The 16,445-nt window shown below is 41.4% G+C and overlaps 1 protein-coding gene across 1 annotated transcript in view; it reads right to left on the bottom strand.

Annotated features, from left to right (window-relative positions):
- Positions 1 to 10,704: 10,704 nt before the first annotated feature.
- Positions 10,705 to 16,445, bottom strand: part of LOC122561343 (alpha-centractin) — a 57,487-nt gene continuing 51,746 nt past the window's right edge. Inside the window, exons 10-11 of the mRNA XM_043713063.1 lie at positions 16,083 to 16,123; positions 10,705 to 12,538 (exon numbers count right to left, since the gene is read on the bottom strand). Coding sequence (XP_043568998.1) covers positions 12,436 to 12,538; positions 16,083 to 16,123 — 144 coding nt within the window. The 3' untranslated portion in view covers positions 10,705 to 12,435. The remainder of the gene's footprint in view (positions 12,539 to 16,082; positions 16,124 to 16,445) is intronic.

Raw genomic sequence — 16,445 nt, 5'->3', positions numbered from 1 at the left:
AACTTTACCTTTGTTGTCCTGCATTGCTCATAGCCCCCGGTAATAAATCTTTACTTCCTGAAGTCTCCAGTTCAGCCTTGAAAAGGTTGGCAACGTTTGATCTATCGGATAATGATTGACCCACCCCCATATGAGTTAATCAAGATGAATGTAAAATATGAATCAATTTGGCTTATCATGTTAGCAAAATAAAATTCAGTTTTAAGAAAACTGAACCTAGGAGATTGTTCAAAATCTCAGACAAGCCTGAGTGATTTAGGATTTGGGATCAATTGACCAATCTGTCCTGAGTTAACTGATGCCTAACTAAACAGGGGTTAAAGTACTACAATTGGTTGCAGCACTCCTGGACAAAGGGAGGGAAAAATCAGCTTGGACTTTGGGTTCTGATAACTTTGCAGCAATGTAATATTGAAATCTCTACCTGAATATTGGCCATAAGGTTCCAATGTGCTGTGATAATCTTTGGGTAATATCTTTTCAAAGATGAATAGTAAGGGAAGGAAACTGAGCAACAAATAAAATCTACTTTGTCCCGAGATTGACCAAAAACTCTTGTTGGGGGTCACCAAATGTTTGCGATATTGACTAGTGGATTCCTGGGGTACTGCATGTGAATTATAATAGGGTGTTCAATTATAAATTGTGTGTACACAATAATGAGAAGTGTTTATGCAATAAGTCGTCTTTTTTAACCAGCATAAATAAAGCTCCCACTTTGAAGATGTAGGGATTCTACATCTGAACCAGATTGGGATCAATATTCTTTGGGGAAGCATGCTATTGCAGTTGGAGTGGATTTTAACTAGATTGGCAGGGGACTGGGATCGTAACAAGTAGTTTGTGGGAGACAATTAACTATGATGGAATTAGTAATTAAAACCGAAGTAAGTGAAGGGAGAGGATGCATAGGTTAGGTAGGAAAAAGTGAGTCAACTAAGGCTGAATGTTACTGAAAGGAGCCTGAGGAATAAGACAGCTCAGCTAAGGCACAGATATGTATAAAGGGAGTATAATATCATAGCTATAACTTGGCTGAAAGATGAGCAGGATTGACATCTCAAGATTCTGGTAATAGGATATTCAGATGGGAGACAAATAGAAGAGGAGTGGATCACCGTATTGATCAAGACATTGATTTGTGCAGTCAGGAAGGACGGTAGCTTGGAATGTTCATCAAATGAGGTCACAAAGGTAGAGGTCAAGTCACATTTAAGGACACAGTTAGATGAGTACCATAAGTCTCCGAACGGAGAGATCAACTATCAAATATGGTAACAAATTTTAGAAGAGAATTTCAAAGAGAAAGTATAATATGGCATTATTAATATGAGATTTTAATGACCCAAATAATAACTGGGAGTTTGTGTGTAAGTTTAGACGGGGTACAAAATCCTTGAATCCAGCAAAACTTTTTTTTAGCCAGTGAGACCATCACTACTTTTCTAATTTTCTAATTTGTTTGGTTTGGAATTGAGTTGCAGTTGACATTTGAACAGCAGCTTGTTTTACAACAGAACGAAATACAGATGTTCACTTTTGGCAACTGACCTGAAAGATAAACAGGTTACTTACTGCTCTAAGGACACTGTAGATGATTTGACACTAAGGTGATGCTACATTCTGATGCCTTGTGGTATACATTAAAGATTTAGATTCAATTGTAAGGGGTATGACTGAAGATATTCATAGGGTGCTAAATAATGAGAAGGATAGCCATCACCTGCAGGAAGATATCAACAGACGAGTCAGCTGGGCTGAGCAGTGGCAAATGGAATTCAACCTAGAAATATCTGAGGTAATGCACCTAGGAAGGGACAATAGAGAAGGGGCTACACTAGGAATAGTCGGACCCTGGGGAAATACTAAAGATCAGAGGGACCTTGGTGTGCAAATTGCACTGATCCCTGAAGGAAACAAGGTGGGTAGATAAGTGGTTGAGGCGGCATATTGGTTACTTACCTTCTTTCGACAAGGCACAGAATACAAGGCAGGGAGATTACATTGGAACTGTATAAAATGCTCGTATTGGCATGAAATGCAGTTCTGGTCACCTCATTATAGGGAGGATGTGATTGCATTAAAGAGGGTGCAGAGGCAATTTACCAGGATGTTGCCTGGACTTAGTTTGAGCTATTGGGTATTGGTCTGGCTGGAGTTTTCTTGGGAGCAGTGAAGTTTGAGTGGATATCTGATATGTATAACATTATGAAGGGCACAGATAAGTCTTTTTCTATTAGTAGGAGAGTCAATATCTCGGGGGCATAGGTTTAAGGTAAGAGGTAGAAGGTTAAAGGAGTGTTCATAATATTACCCAGAGGATAGTGAGAGTCTGGAACTTGCTGCCTGAAAGGGTGTTTGAATCAGAAGCTTGTATATTGTTTCAATAATATTTAGATACAGTATTCATTTGTGTTGCTGTAGCTTCCAGGGCTTTGGGCTGCTCCTATTCCCCTATCTCATGAATGCCCTATAACTAGCTGTCCATCCTGCTCAGATTTCAGCCTTGATTCGGAGATGCCGGTGTTGGACTGGGGTGTACAAAGTTAAAAATCGTACAACACCAGGTTATAGTCCAACAGGTTTAATTGGAAGCACACTAGCTTTCGGAGCGACGCTCCTTCTCAATCACCTGATGAAGGAGCGTCGCTCCAAAAGCTAGTGCTTCCAATTAAACCCGTTGGACTATAACCTGGTGTTGTGTGATTTTTAGATTTCAGCCTGGTCTTAGTCAAGGCTAGGATATCATACTCCCTTGTGTCTATCTGTGCCCTCAGCTTAGCTGTCTTATTCCCCAGGCTCCTTTCATTAAAATACATTCCATTTAGCCTGACTAGACTCACTTTCCTCCCTTACCTATGCATCCTCTGCCTTTGTTTGCTTGTGTTTTAATTAGTAATCTTTGTTGTCCCCCACAAACTACTTGTCAGAGTCCCATCCCCCTGCCAATCTAATTTAAATCCATTTCAACTGCAACAGCAAGGCCAAGAGGTGGAAAATGGGATTAACATTATCAAATTATTGTTGACTGGTGTGGAACTATGGGTCAAATTGCTGCCTGCCATAAATATGAGTTATTAGAAACTTTTGTTCATTTTATGACCACACATTCTAATTGTAATATGTCTTGAGGTCAACACAGTTTAACTGTTCCCAGGGAAGTGGTACTTAGAATTTACAGCAGCAGTGAATTCAGGCTTGTTCTCTTGAAATTGTTGATCAAGGTCAGCAAATGATTCTTAATTTTTCTGTGAGAATTTATTTTTAGAACATTTGAGCCAACTAGGTGTGAGAATAGTATATGTTTCGTTAACCATTTAAAGGGGCCAAAAAACTCGATGTGAAGTTGAGGATTATCAGATCAGCCATGAGCTCATTGAATGGAACAAACTCAATTATCTCATTTCTGTTCCCATGTCTCTGGGTCATTAAGATTTGCCTACTGTTAAATTGAACACTTCTCAGTAAGAGTTGTGATGACAAGCTTTGAAACCTGTGTTGTTGCGAGAAAACCGTGGACATAACACCAATTTTAAAGGTCAGTGTGACCATTTAAACTCTGCAAACTAACTGCCAAACTCACATGCTAAAACCATTTGGGGAGTAAAATTTATTTGCAAGTTGAGGGAAAAGGCATGTGACTTACACAAAAACAATACTTGTTGGGAAATTTGGTCTGAAATGTTTACAATGTGTTTTCCTGATGTAACTCTTCAATGATGGAGTTGCAGTGTGAATATCTTTTGGAATTTTGTTTTCACCCATTGACAGAACAGATCTCAGAGGGAGTCTGACCCAATTTTCACAGAGAAGATTTCTCACCTACTTAACAGAGGAACAAAGAAAAAATGAGTGCTTAGGTAAAGGAGCTGATGAGGGCTATACGTTATGTGCAATTCTCAATCCAAGTACAGATTTTAGCTATTGGTTGCCTTTTCTCCACAATCTCTATGCCTCAACTCTGAACATTTCCCGTCCAAAGGAAAATATTTGAGAGATAAATAGCTTCACAAAGGTATCAAAGATAACAAAGGAAGTAACCATATTATCTGACAATTTATATAAATCTATGGGAGATATACTAGTAAAGATTTAGTAACATAATATTGAATGGGGTTAATCTGCATCCTATGTAAAAATTAGTTTGATTTCAATTGCAAAGCATTTTCCTCTAATAGCAAAGGTCTTGGTGTAAACTGCTTTGCTTTTGTTTTAGAGGAGATCAGTTTGGACAGATGTGGAAGTAAATGTGTTAATTAAATATGTATATTAAATTGTTTACATTAAAAAGGGAAAATTCTAAGTTTAAAATATTGGTTTACCTCTGAATCATTTTATCTAAAAATGTCAATTACACAATGATGTAAAAAAGAACAGTGAAAATCTAATGCTGAAATCAAATTTGGATAACTTAAGCAAATTTTACAAACAGCTTTAGTTCAAAGTGCAAATCATTTATGAACGTACAAAAGCAAATCAGCAGATACACCATAAAATATTACCAATACCAAGCACAGGAGCAAAGATAAAAGGTATTTTTAATTTTGGGAAAAAATTTAAATTTGAAACATAACTAATTGAGTAGGATTTTGTTCATTTAACAATGAAGTTATTTTTCGTAGGTTGACTAGCTTGCTGTAGATTTTGTTTTTATTTTTAAAGTTAATAGTATTGGCTAGTAAGGAAGGTTTGTTTACAATACAACTGGCACCATAGGAATATTAGTGCAGAAACAAGGCCATACATGGTATCTTACCTGTAGCATTATAGCTGACTAGAATTATTCATACTGTTGAGATACCTTATTTTGTTTTAGCTGATTGGTGTCATATTGATAACTCAGTGACTTCACCTTTTCAGGTAATAAATCTAAGATTCTCTACCTGCCTCTTCAGATGGCTGATAATTCTCCTGTGAATTGGGCCATCATTCATCCCTGAACCAATAGCAACAAATAATAGAACCTCTAGCTGGTATTTTATTTTTTACAACATGGTACATAGTGCAGTACAGGCCCTTTGCCCCTCGATGTTGCGCCAACCTGTGGAACCAATCTGGAGCCTATCTAACCTACACGATTCCACTTTCATCCATATGTTTATCTAATGACCATTTAAATGCCCTTAAAGTTGGTGAGTCTACTAGTGTTGCAGGCAGTATTTTCCACGTCCCTACTACTGAGTAAAGAAACTACCTCTGACATCTGTTCTATATCCATCACCTCTCAATTTAAAGCTACGTCCCCTCATGCTAGCCATCACCATCTGAGGAAAAAGGTTCTCACTGACCACCCAACTAAACCTATGATCGTGTCTCAATCAAGTCATCTCTCAACCTCCTCTCTAGTGAATATAGCCTCAAGTTCCTCAGCTGTTCCTCATAAGACCTTCCCTCCATACCAGGCACCATCCTAGTAAATCTCCTCTGAACCCTCTCCAAAGCTGCTCCATCCTTCTAATTAGCACACTACTCTGTATTGTTGCTCCTTCCAAAGTGAATCACTTCACACTTTTCTGCATTAAACTCCATTTGCCACCTCTCAGCCCAGCTCTGCAGCTTATCTATGTCCCTCTGTAACCTGCAACATCCTTTAGCACAATCCACAACTCCACCGACCTTAGTGTCACCCACAAATTTACTCACTCATCCTTCTACTTCATTTATAAAAATGACCAACAGATCCTTGCCATACACAAGTAACTGAACTCCAGAATGAACCTTTCCCATCAACCACCACTGTCTTCTTTCAGCTCGCCAATTTCTGATCCAAACCGCTAAACCACCCTCAATCCTGTGCCATTGCATTTTGTGCAATAGCCTATTGTGGGGAATCTTATCAAATGCTTAATTGAAATCCATATACACCACATCAACCAGTTTAATCCTCATCCTCCTGTTTGGTCATCTTCTCAAAGAACTCAATAAGGTTTGTGAGGCATAACCTACCCTTCACAAAACTATCCCTAATCAACTTATTCTTCTCAGGATTTATGATCTAATCTCTTATAAACTTTTCCAATGCTTTACCCATAACTGAAGTAAGGCTCACTAGTCTAAAATTACCTGAGCACTCCCTACTCCCATTCTTGAACAAGGGGACAACATTTGCTATCTTCCAGTCTTCCTGTAGACCATGATGACATAAAGACAAAAGCCAAAGGCTCTGCACTCTCCTGTCTGGCTTCCCAGAGATTCAGAGGATAAATCCCATCTGCATTGAGAATATGGTGCTGGAAAAGTAGAGCGGGGAAGGAGAATCAATGTTTCAGGCATAAGCCCTTCATCAGCAATGAGGCTTGTGGGTTGGGGCTGAGAGATAAATGGGGAAGGAGGAAGGTAGCTGCGAAAGTGATAGGTCAGAGGGGGGAGTGATGGACAGTTCCAGAGGCTCCGTGGCTGAACACTTCAACTCCCTCTCTCACTCAGTCAAGGACAGCCCAGGACCTGCATGTCTACACAGTCAAACAGTTACCACCTGAAGCCTCCAGGAGGAATGCCTCATATTCCGCCTTGGGACCCTGCAACCACATGGGATAAATGTGGATTTCAACAGCTTCCTCGTTTCCCCTCACCCTCCCACATTATCCCAGTCCCAAGCCTCCAACTCAGCACCATCCTCTGGACCCCATCCATCACTACCCCTCTGACCTATCACCCTCTCCCTCATCTTCATCCATCTATCGCTTTCCAAGCTGCCTTCCCTGCACCCCTCCCATTTATCTCTCAGCTCCGACCCACAAACCTCATTCCTGATGAAGGGCTTATGCCTGAAATGTCGATTCTTAGCTCTGTTTAGGTCTTTCCTGGGTAACTTGTAACTTTCAAGCACCCTAACTGAGCCTTCATGTCTCATCCTAACATAAGCTGCCGGCTTCCTCTTGACAAGAGATTTGACTTCTTTAATAATACACAGCTCCTCATTCGATCATTTCCTCCCTGCTTGGCATATATATACCTATCAAAGACATGCAGTAGCTGTTCCTTGAATAAGCTCCATATTTCAGTTGTGTCCATTCCCTGCAGTTTCTGTCCCCATCCTATGCATCCTAAATCGCATAATTGCTTTCCTCCAGCAATGACTCTTGCCCTTCGTTATATATCTATCCCTTTCCATCACTCAAGTAAACATAACCAAATTGTGGTCACTATCACCAATGTGTTCACCTACCTCCAAATCTAACACCTGGTTGGGTTCTTTACCATAAGAAATAGGAGTGAAAGTAAGGCCATTCAGCCCATCGAGTCCACTCCGCCATTCAAACATGGCTGACGGGCATTTCAATGCCACTTACCCACACTCTCCCTGTATCCCTTGTGAGATTAATAATTTATCAATCTCTGCTTTGAAGACATTTAATGTCCTGGCCTCCACTGCGCTCAGTGGCAATGAATTCCACAGGACCACCACTCTGACTGAAGAAATGTCTCATTTCCATTCTAAATTGACCCCCTTTAAATTCTAAGGCTGTGCCCATGAGTCCTCGCCTCCCCACCTAACGGAAACAACTTCCCAGCTTCCACCCTTTCTAAGCCATGCTTTATTTGTAAGTTTCTATTAGATCTTCCCTCAACCTTCTAAACTCTAGAAGGATCCTCAGCTGGTCGTCATATGTTAGGCCTACCATTCCAGGAATTATCTGTGTGAATCTCCGCTGGACATGCTCCAGTGACAGTATGTGCTTCCTGAGGTGTGGGGCCCAAAACTGGACACACTATTCTAAATGGAGCCTAATCATAGCTTTATATTCAAACCCTCTTGAGATAAATGACAATATAATATTTGCTTTTTTCAACCACTGACTCAACCTACAAGTCAACCTTTAGAGAATTCTGTATTAGCACTCCCAGATCCCTTTGTATTTTGGCTTTATGAATTTTCTCACCATTTATAAAATAGTCCATGCCCGTGTCTTTTTTCCAAAGTGCAAGACCTCACATTTGCTCACACTGAATTTTATCAGCCATTTCTTGGACCACTCTCCTAAATTGTCTAAATCTTTCTGTAGCCTCCCCTCCTCCTCAGAACTACGTGCCTGTCCACACAGTACCAAATCCAATGTAGCCTTGCTCCTTGTTGGCCTGTCTACAAAATGTATCAGGAAACCATCCTGTACAGATTAGACAAAAACTGACTCATCTGAAATACTCAAACTATTGTATTTCCAGCCAACATTTGGAAAGTTAAAGTCCCCCATAACAACTAACCTGTTACTCACTCTCCTATCCAGAATTATTTTTGCTATCCTTTCCTTTACACATCTGGAACTATTCAGAGGCCTATAGAAAGCTCCCAAGACCTCTTTTCCTGTTTCTAACCTGAGTCCATACTACCTCAGTAGACGAGTTCTCCAGCCACCATAATATTGTCCTTGACTCTGTGCCACAACTCCCCCTCTTTTACCATCTCCACTGTTCTTACTGAAACATCTAAATCCTGGAACCTGCAATAAACCTGCTGTACCCATGTCTCTTCGATGGCCACAACATCGAAGTCCGAGATACCAACCCATGCTGCCAGTTCACTCATCTTACTCTGGATGCTGCTGGCATTAGTCACACATGCCTGCCTGTGTGAACTTTTGCGACTGTTAAACCTCATTTCTGACCTCACTACTTGCAACCTCCTCAGTCAGAACTACAATTAGGTTCCCATTCCCCTGCTGAATTTATTAAACCCTCCTGAAGAGCATTAGCAAATTTCACCCCTGGGTATTGGTACCCCTTGGGTTCAGGTGTAGACCATCCTGTTTGTATAGATCCCACCTACCTCAGAATGAGCCCCAAGTATCCAAAACCCTCCCTCCTGCATCATCCCTGTAGCCACATGTTCAACTCCTCTCTCTCTATTCATCACATACTGGCACGTGGCACAGAGAACAAACCAGAGATAACAACAACTCTTTGTTCTAGCACTAAGCTTCCACCCTAGGTCCCTGAATTTCTGCCTTAACTCACCATCTCTCTTTCTACCTATGTCGTTGGTGTCTATGTGGACCATGACTTTGGGTGCTCCACGTCCCCTCATGCATCCCAAAAACACAATCCAAGACATCACGAACCCCCACACCTGGGAGGTAACACATTAGTCTCTCTCATTGACACAGAACCTCCTATCTATCCCCCTAACTATGGAGTCCCCAGTGACTAATGCTCTGCTCCCTTCCCCTCTGAACAACAGGGACAGACTCTGTACACAATGGCTTACCCCTGGTAAGTAATCCCCCCACCAACAGTATCCAAAATGGTATACTTGTTTTTAAGGGGAACAGCCACAGGGGTTCCCTGCACTGCCTGTCAATTCCCTTTCTGTCCCCACTGTAACCCAGCTGCCTCTTTCTTTTACCTGAGGTGTAACTACCTCCCTGTAATTCCTCTCAATAACCCCCTCTGCCTCCCAAATGATCCGAAGTTCATCCAACTCCAGTTCCCTAACATAGTTTTCAAGTAACTGGAGTTGGGTGCACTTCCTGCAAGTGCAGTCAGCAGGGACATTAGTGGTGACCCTTACCTCCCACATTCTGCAGGAGGAACATTCAACTGCCCTAACCTCCATTCCCAGGATTCTAAATTCCCAAAGAGACTGAAGAAAAATAAAGACTAAAAAAAAGCTAGTTACCTTACCAATCTGGCTCACAGAACCTTTTTGTTTGGTTAGAGGAGGATGGGTGGGGGACACTAAGTTGTATTTCGGGTAACGCAACCACCCAAATATATAACCTCACTTACTCAGCAGTCCCCTGTCTGTTCCTGCTCAGCGTGTCCTCTGCCTATTCATGAGGTAAATTGTTATTGTGGTTCTGTTCGCCGAGCTGGGAATTTATGTTGCAGACGTTTCGTCCCTGTCTAGGTGACATCCTCAATGCTTGGGAGCCTCCTGTGAAGCGCTTCTGTGATCTTTCCTCCGGCATTTGTAGTGGTTTGAATCTGCCGCTTCCGGTTGTCAGTTCCAGCTGTCCGCTGCAGTGGCCGGTATATTGGGTCCAGGTCGATGTGCTTGTTGATTGAATCAGTGGATGAGTGCCATGCCTCTAGGAATTCCCTGGCTGTTCTGTTTGGCTTGTTCTATAATAGTAGTGTTGTCCCAGTCAAATTCATGTTGCTTGTCACCTGCGTGTGTGGCTGCTAAGGATAGCTGGTCATGTCGTTTCGTGGCTAGTTGGTGTTCATGAATGTGGATCGTTAGCTGTCTTCCTGTTTGTCCTATGTAGTGTTTTGTGCAGTCCCTGCATGGGATTTTGTACACTACATTGGTTTTGCTCATGCTGGGTATCGGGTCCTTTGTCCTGGAACTGACAACCGGAAGCGGTAGATTCAAACCACTATAAATGCCGGAGGAAAGATCACAGAAGCGCTTCACAGGAGACTCCCAAGCACTGAGAATGTCACCTAGACAGGGGATGAAACGTCTGCAACACAAATTCCCAGCTCAGCGAACAGAACCACAACAACGAGCACCCGAGCTACAAACCTTCACACAAACTGTAAATTGTTATATCAGTGACTCACCTTTTTGATGTAGAATCATTGTGTTCCAATCAATTTACTTGCACACTAAACTTCAAAGATGTGTGTGGAGGTGTTTTTGGAGGCTCTGAGGAAAAAGCTGTCGTGCAATAGATACTTGTGATAAATACCTAAATATATATATTTGTTATGCCTGGTGGTACTGATCTCCATGTTAGTGATTATAGAAGCAATCGCAAGTGCTTTTGAACAGTTTTTATTTTAAGGTTCTCAAGTACAGTGGCATCACCTGGCAGCACAGTTTGCAATACTTCTGCATGGTAAAACAATGGATGATAACGTAGGAAAAGCTACAGTCAGAACAGACCTACTCAAAGTCTTCACCATCGTACAGGAGACCTAGATCTACAGCAGTCATGACAAATTAATGTCAGTGATGTTCTCAGTCAATTTTGGTGACTTTCTAAGACATTTATGCTAAGGTAAAGGTTTAAACAATTTAGTTTGTCATTCAAATTAACTCGAAACAATGAAGAGGCTGATCTACTATGTTGTCATGTTTACTCTCAGCAGTTGACAGCAGTTCCCTTCATTACCGTTGGTATTAACTACTGCACTTTTTAAAAAAAAACGACTGGCACTTATAACATGTGTTACTGCTCGAATGTAGTGGTACGTGACACTACAAACAGTTCTAAGGCTTAAATATCAGCATTTCATTTTCAAATGAATACTTTGTTCGTTTCTTTCATGCTAAACATTATGAGAGTATTATTAAGAGGAAGGCCTTCTGCCACAGCTTTGAATTTTGTTCCTGATTCTGAGCGATTCAAATTACAACTTCCTTTTTTTCCCTCTCACTCCAGTCTCACCACCCTGTCCCTCCAATGCCAATGGTTGGGAAATAAATACTGAAAGCAACTGCAGTCTAAACCATCGTTTGCATTCCTTGAACCAAGAGTCAGTAAATCAGAGTTGGATACAATATGACTGGGGTGGTGGTGATCCGAATGAACTGAAGTGAACAATACCTGTTCTGCAATTGGCTTTAAACTGCATTGCACTTATCTCTTGCCCAATAATGTATTACTGACAATTATTTTAGTTTCAAATATGTTTCATTTCTTACATATGGCAACCAATGTTTAAGCTGGAATTTCTGAACTGTTTCTATTGGCTTAGCTTAAAACATTTATAAAGGAAGAGTGAAAAATAACTTAAAAATATCTTACATGCTGCACACTTTACCACTAGTCTGCCCTTGCTTTCTAAAGGGCTTCTCAGTTGATTTGTTCTCTCTATTAACACCTGACTAAATATCTCAAAATGCTTGCAGCCTGCAGGGTTAAAAGTGGTACCTCATCTAGTAGGCACACAAGCCAGTATATGTTAGTGTTACTAGACATGGACAAAAAGCACTGGGATATATATATATATTTCATACGGAGCTCTGCTGATATATTTCTTAAAAAATTCAGGAACATCAGGACGTGCAATTTGTCTACGCACAATAGGTTACAAATTCCTTACCTGTCTCAAAAGCAATAGGAACAAAAGCCTGTTAAAAATTACCATTCATACCGCACTTTTTAACATCCACTCAACTGCCTCAGGAGCTTTCATTTCCTTTTGCTGTTACTCTGACTTCACATCATAACCTCAAAGAAATCAGAGACTGTGGCCATAGCCAATTGCAGTTGGCATGTTTTCATGTATAGCTGGACTCCCACACCACGTTAACTATAAATGACAACATAATCGGGGGGCAGTTTAGAGGGGTGGGGGAAGCAGACAAAAAATGAAAATGACCAAAATCTCTCATTTTGATCACGTGTGTCCCAAAACCAGTCTTTGTATCTCCTCGGTGCTCTCATATTACACACATTCACCTTCTTACAGGCATACACCATACCCAGACAAGCAAGGTTTACATCAGAGTGAGTTTGTGTATGGGCCAATTCTGACAGGTACTTAGAATGTCTTCCTATGTATTGCTCTGGCCCCATCTTCCTCGTACTCTTTCTTGGACACCCACATTTTCTTAAACGTGTCAAGCGATGCCAGAATAGAGCCTCTGTAAAATAATCAAATATGCAAATATTAGAAGATAACAAACATAAGCTTCCCTACTTTGTAAGTAAAATATTTACATTACATACTCAAAAAAGGGGCAGGATTTTTTTGCTCATTTTTGATAATCTGTATCTAGGACTTGTCTCTCTCCCTTCCTTGACTCCTTTACTTTTCAAATTAACATTCCATCTCCAACCTCCCTTTCTTCTCCCAACCCTGAACATACCCTTGTCTCCAAGATCTGTGCCCATTTCCCATGTTGGTTACAACTCCATGTCTGAATTTCTCCTAGCATGCTTCTGTGCCTACTCCTGCACGGAATTCACAATTATGAAAGCAGGACAATAGCGGCCACCCACTCTCCTGTCTGTGCAGGAAAAACTAGCTCACCTTTTAATCTTTCAGCAACCTCTGGCAATGGTTACCAAACCATGCTCCTCCAATGCCTGACCACTGCTGTCCAGCTGAGTGAGGCTCTGATCACCTGCTTCCATTCCTCGCTATCCAGTTGTAGTTAGGGAATCACTAACAATTGTTTCCCTTCTCACTCCATAGCATTACTTCTAGTATATACCAAGGTTCTATCCTTGTCTCTCTCCTAATTTGCAACCAGACACTATTCCTCCGCTCCCATGTCTGCTGATGACAACCAGGCAACCTCATGAAGGGCTTATGCCCGAGATGTCGATTCTCCTGCTCCTCGGATGCTGCCTGATCTGCTGTGCTTTTCCAGCACCACACTTTTTGACTCTGACTCTCCAGCATCTGCACTCCTCACTTTCTCCTCTTTGCCAAAAAACCTATTCACCAGCTCACTTACTGTGTCCACCATTTCTAATCTGTCTTGCCATTTATACATCCAGCACTGAGCAGCAATTTCTTCCACATAATGTTGGGAAGACTTCATCAGTTTCAGTCCCTGTCAAAAACTCTATTCCCTCACCCCAGACTCCATCCTCCGTCCAGGCAGTCTGAGGCTGAACCAGACCTTTTGAACTTGAGTTCCATTTGACCCTGAGATGAGCTTCTGAGGACATATCCTTTCCAGCACAAAGGCCATTTAGTTCCATTCCATAACAACAGCCTCCACTGTTCCCTGCTTAGTCCACTGTGCCTTGTCACTTCTAAATATGACTATGCCAATGTTCTTGTTCATCTCCTATCTCCCATCCTCCATAAACTTGGTATCATCCAAAGTTCTGCTTTCCACATCTTAACTTTGGACCCAGTTCTGTTCACTCACCACCTTAACATATTGTTGACTTTCGTCTGAAAATATGTTAATTTTAAAATGCTTATTCTTGTTTTAAATCATTTCAGAGGCCCAATCATTCCCTTTCTTTGTATCCTTTATCAGATATTTTTATACTTGCCTATTTCTGGTTGCTCGCACATGTCTAAAGTGAACATTTCCATCAGTAGTGGGCCTATATTCAGCTACCTTGCAGCTGGCACTCGCCCATCTCCCACAAACCTCTCCATCCCATGACCCTCACTTTCTAAAACCTACACTCATCTGTCCAATTGTGTTTCATGAGCCTCCTGTGAAACACCCAGGAATGTTTTCCTCTGATAAAGGCTGTAGCAAATTGTTCCTATCGTGAGCTAGTACTTTTGACTCTGATGCTGACTGATCTATTCTGACCTCATAGACAAACTACATCTTGGACAAGAACAGAAAGTTCTGGAGAAACTCCATAGGTCTGGCAGCATCTACAGAGAGAGAAACAGAGTTAAGGTTTCTTGTCCAGTGACCTTTCTTCAGAACTGTACTCCAAGAAGAGTTATCGAAACATTAACCTTCTCTGTCTCTCTCTCTCTCTCCACAGATGCTGCCAGACCTGTCAAGTTTCTCCAGCAATTTCTGTTTTCATTTCAGATTTCCAGTACCTGCAGTTCTTTGTTTTGTAATTACACCTTGGATTTTAGTCCACAGTGTGACACGGCCATACCAGAATGCAAAAAGCAGCATTTTTTTAGTTTCTAACTCTACTTGTAGCTTTCTATTTTTCAATTGTTTTGAGAATTCTTCCCTTCCAGAAAATACTTAACTGTGTGAGTGGTTTCCAACCCGCTGAACTTTTCTGTTCTGCCCAAGTGATATCTCCTTGTGTTTCTGGCCTGATTCACATATTCAGCTCAGCCTGTTTGGTTTCTATTTTCTGTCACTTAGACATCCATCTATCCCTTGCCCAGATTGTCTGTATTACTGCCCATGAGCAATGCCAAAGGAGACCTAGAAGTTCAAGGACTGAGTGTCCATAGTCCTCTGTGGACCAGAGGGACAGGAGGCATGCGGGCTGGTGAGGAGATGGCGGGGATCAGAGAAGAATGTTAGAATTCCTACAGTGTGGAAGCAGGCCCTTCGGCCCAAATCCACAACAACGCTCCCAACAGTCACTCACCCACCCAGACCCATTTCCCTACCCTACATTTATCCCTGGCTAATACACCTAACCTACACCTACACATCCCTGAACACTATGGGCAATTTAGCATAGCCAATTCACCCTTACCTGCACATCTTTGGCCTGTGGTAGGAAACCGGAGCACCCGGAGGAAACCCACGCAGACATGGGGAGAATGTGCAAACTCCACACAGTCACCCGAGACTGGAATTGAACCTGGGTCCCTGGCGCTGTGAGGCAGCAGTGCTAACCACTGAGCCACTGTGCTGCCCTAAGGGAGGCTGCTAATGCTGGATAGGTGGGGTCACAGTCCAGAGGACATGTTTGCTCATGGGGCAGCTGCAGAAGCAGGGTATGTAGTTTCAGCAGATAAACAGAAAGGCACACAAAACAAAAAACTTGCCTCATGGATCCTGCAGTTGTCAGCATCCTTTAGCTGTTGGATTTCCTCAAGGTTCTGGAAACCCAGCCAGCCAGCATAACATTTAAAAAGGTCTTTAAATTTGAGACACGTATCTTTTATAATAATATTTAAATGGCCTCCCTCTTCCTGGGAGTGAGCTGGCTGGTTTCTGACTCCTATTCTGCCCCCATTAAAACTGGAAGTGTTAGGGATGGGGTAATGTTTAAGATTTCTAATACTTTACTTCCAACCTGATCTAAACCTAAGCATTTTGGGTTGAAGGCATCCCCAATGACTCTTAAGAGCAACAGATGGTAGCACAGATTCCATAACAATCAAATACCCATTAACTTTTATATAAATGGCATTTACAAGAGTAATAGATGAAAAGATAAACTATATTTTTGGAAGCTGGTTCTGTGATGTGTGATAAGAAAACCAGATGGCGAATGCATGTTTGAAGAGTAAGGCTATGATTACAAAAGGAAATGGTCATTAGAAGGATTGAAGAGTCTGCAAGGTCCTTTCCCATTAGTCAGGCCAAAGCTGATCTGACCAGGATAAATCCGACAACGCTACAAAATGATAGATCTAACAGCTTTCATTTTCAGAAAGCAACACAGTGAAACCTCTACTAACAAAAACTTTACTTTGCCAAAGAAATCGGAGATACGGTCAAACCATATTTTGCAAAGTCATTTTCAAAAGCATTGTACCTCACGTTACCTACTCACCCTATCCATGTGGAGTATAACCTCTCCTGTGGGGCGGAGATCTGTAATGAAATAGATACGGAACGGATAAAGTATTATTTAACCTCAATAGTTTACACACCTGCAAGATCTAATCTTCTAGAAAAGATCATTTCAGCATCAAACTTTTAGTGGATCTAAGACATTTTGTTTTAACTTTTTTTTTTGGAAATGTTTCTAAAATGCAATCTTTAATATAAGAAAAGTGCTCTGGCACTTCTGATTTCAGAGTCCATGTGGTAGTTAAATATTTAAAACCTTAATTTTAAAGAAAAATATCCAACTTTTTGATGTATACAACTGTGATTGTTCTTTCTTTGTACTGAATCTAAATTAAGATGATCC

This window comes from Chiloscyllium plagiosum, chromosome 22 (genome assembly GCF_004010195.1).
Source record: "Chiloscyllium plagiosum isolate BGI_BamShark_2017 chromosome 22, ASM401019v2, whole genome shotgun sequence".
Classification (NCBI taxonomy): domain Eukaryota; kingdom Metazoa; phylum Chordata; class Chondrichthyes; order Orectolobiformes; family Hemiscylliidae; genus Chiloscyllium; species Chiloscyllium plagiosum.
Note: the sequence above shows the minus strand (reverse complement) of the source record. Positions and strands in the feature narration are given on the sequence as shown.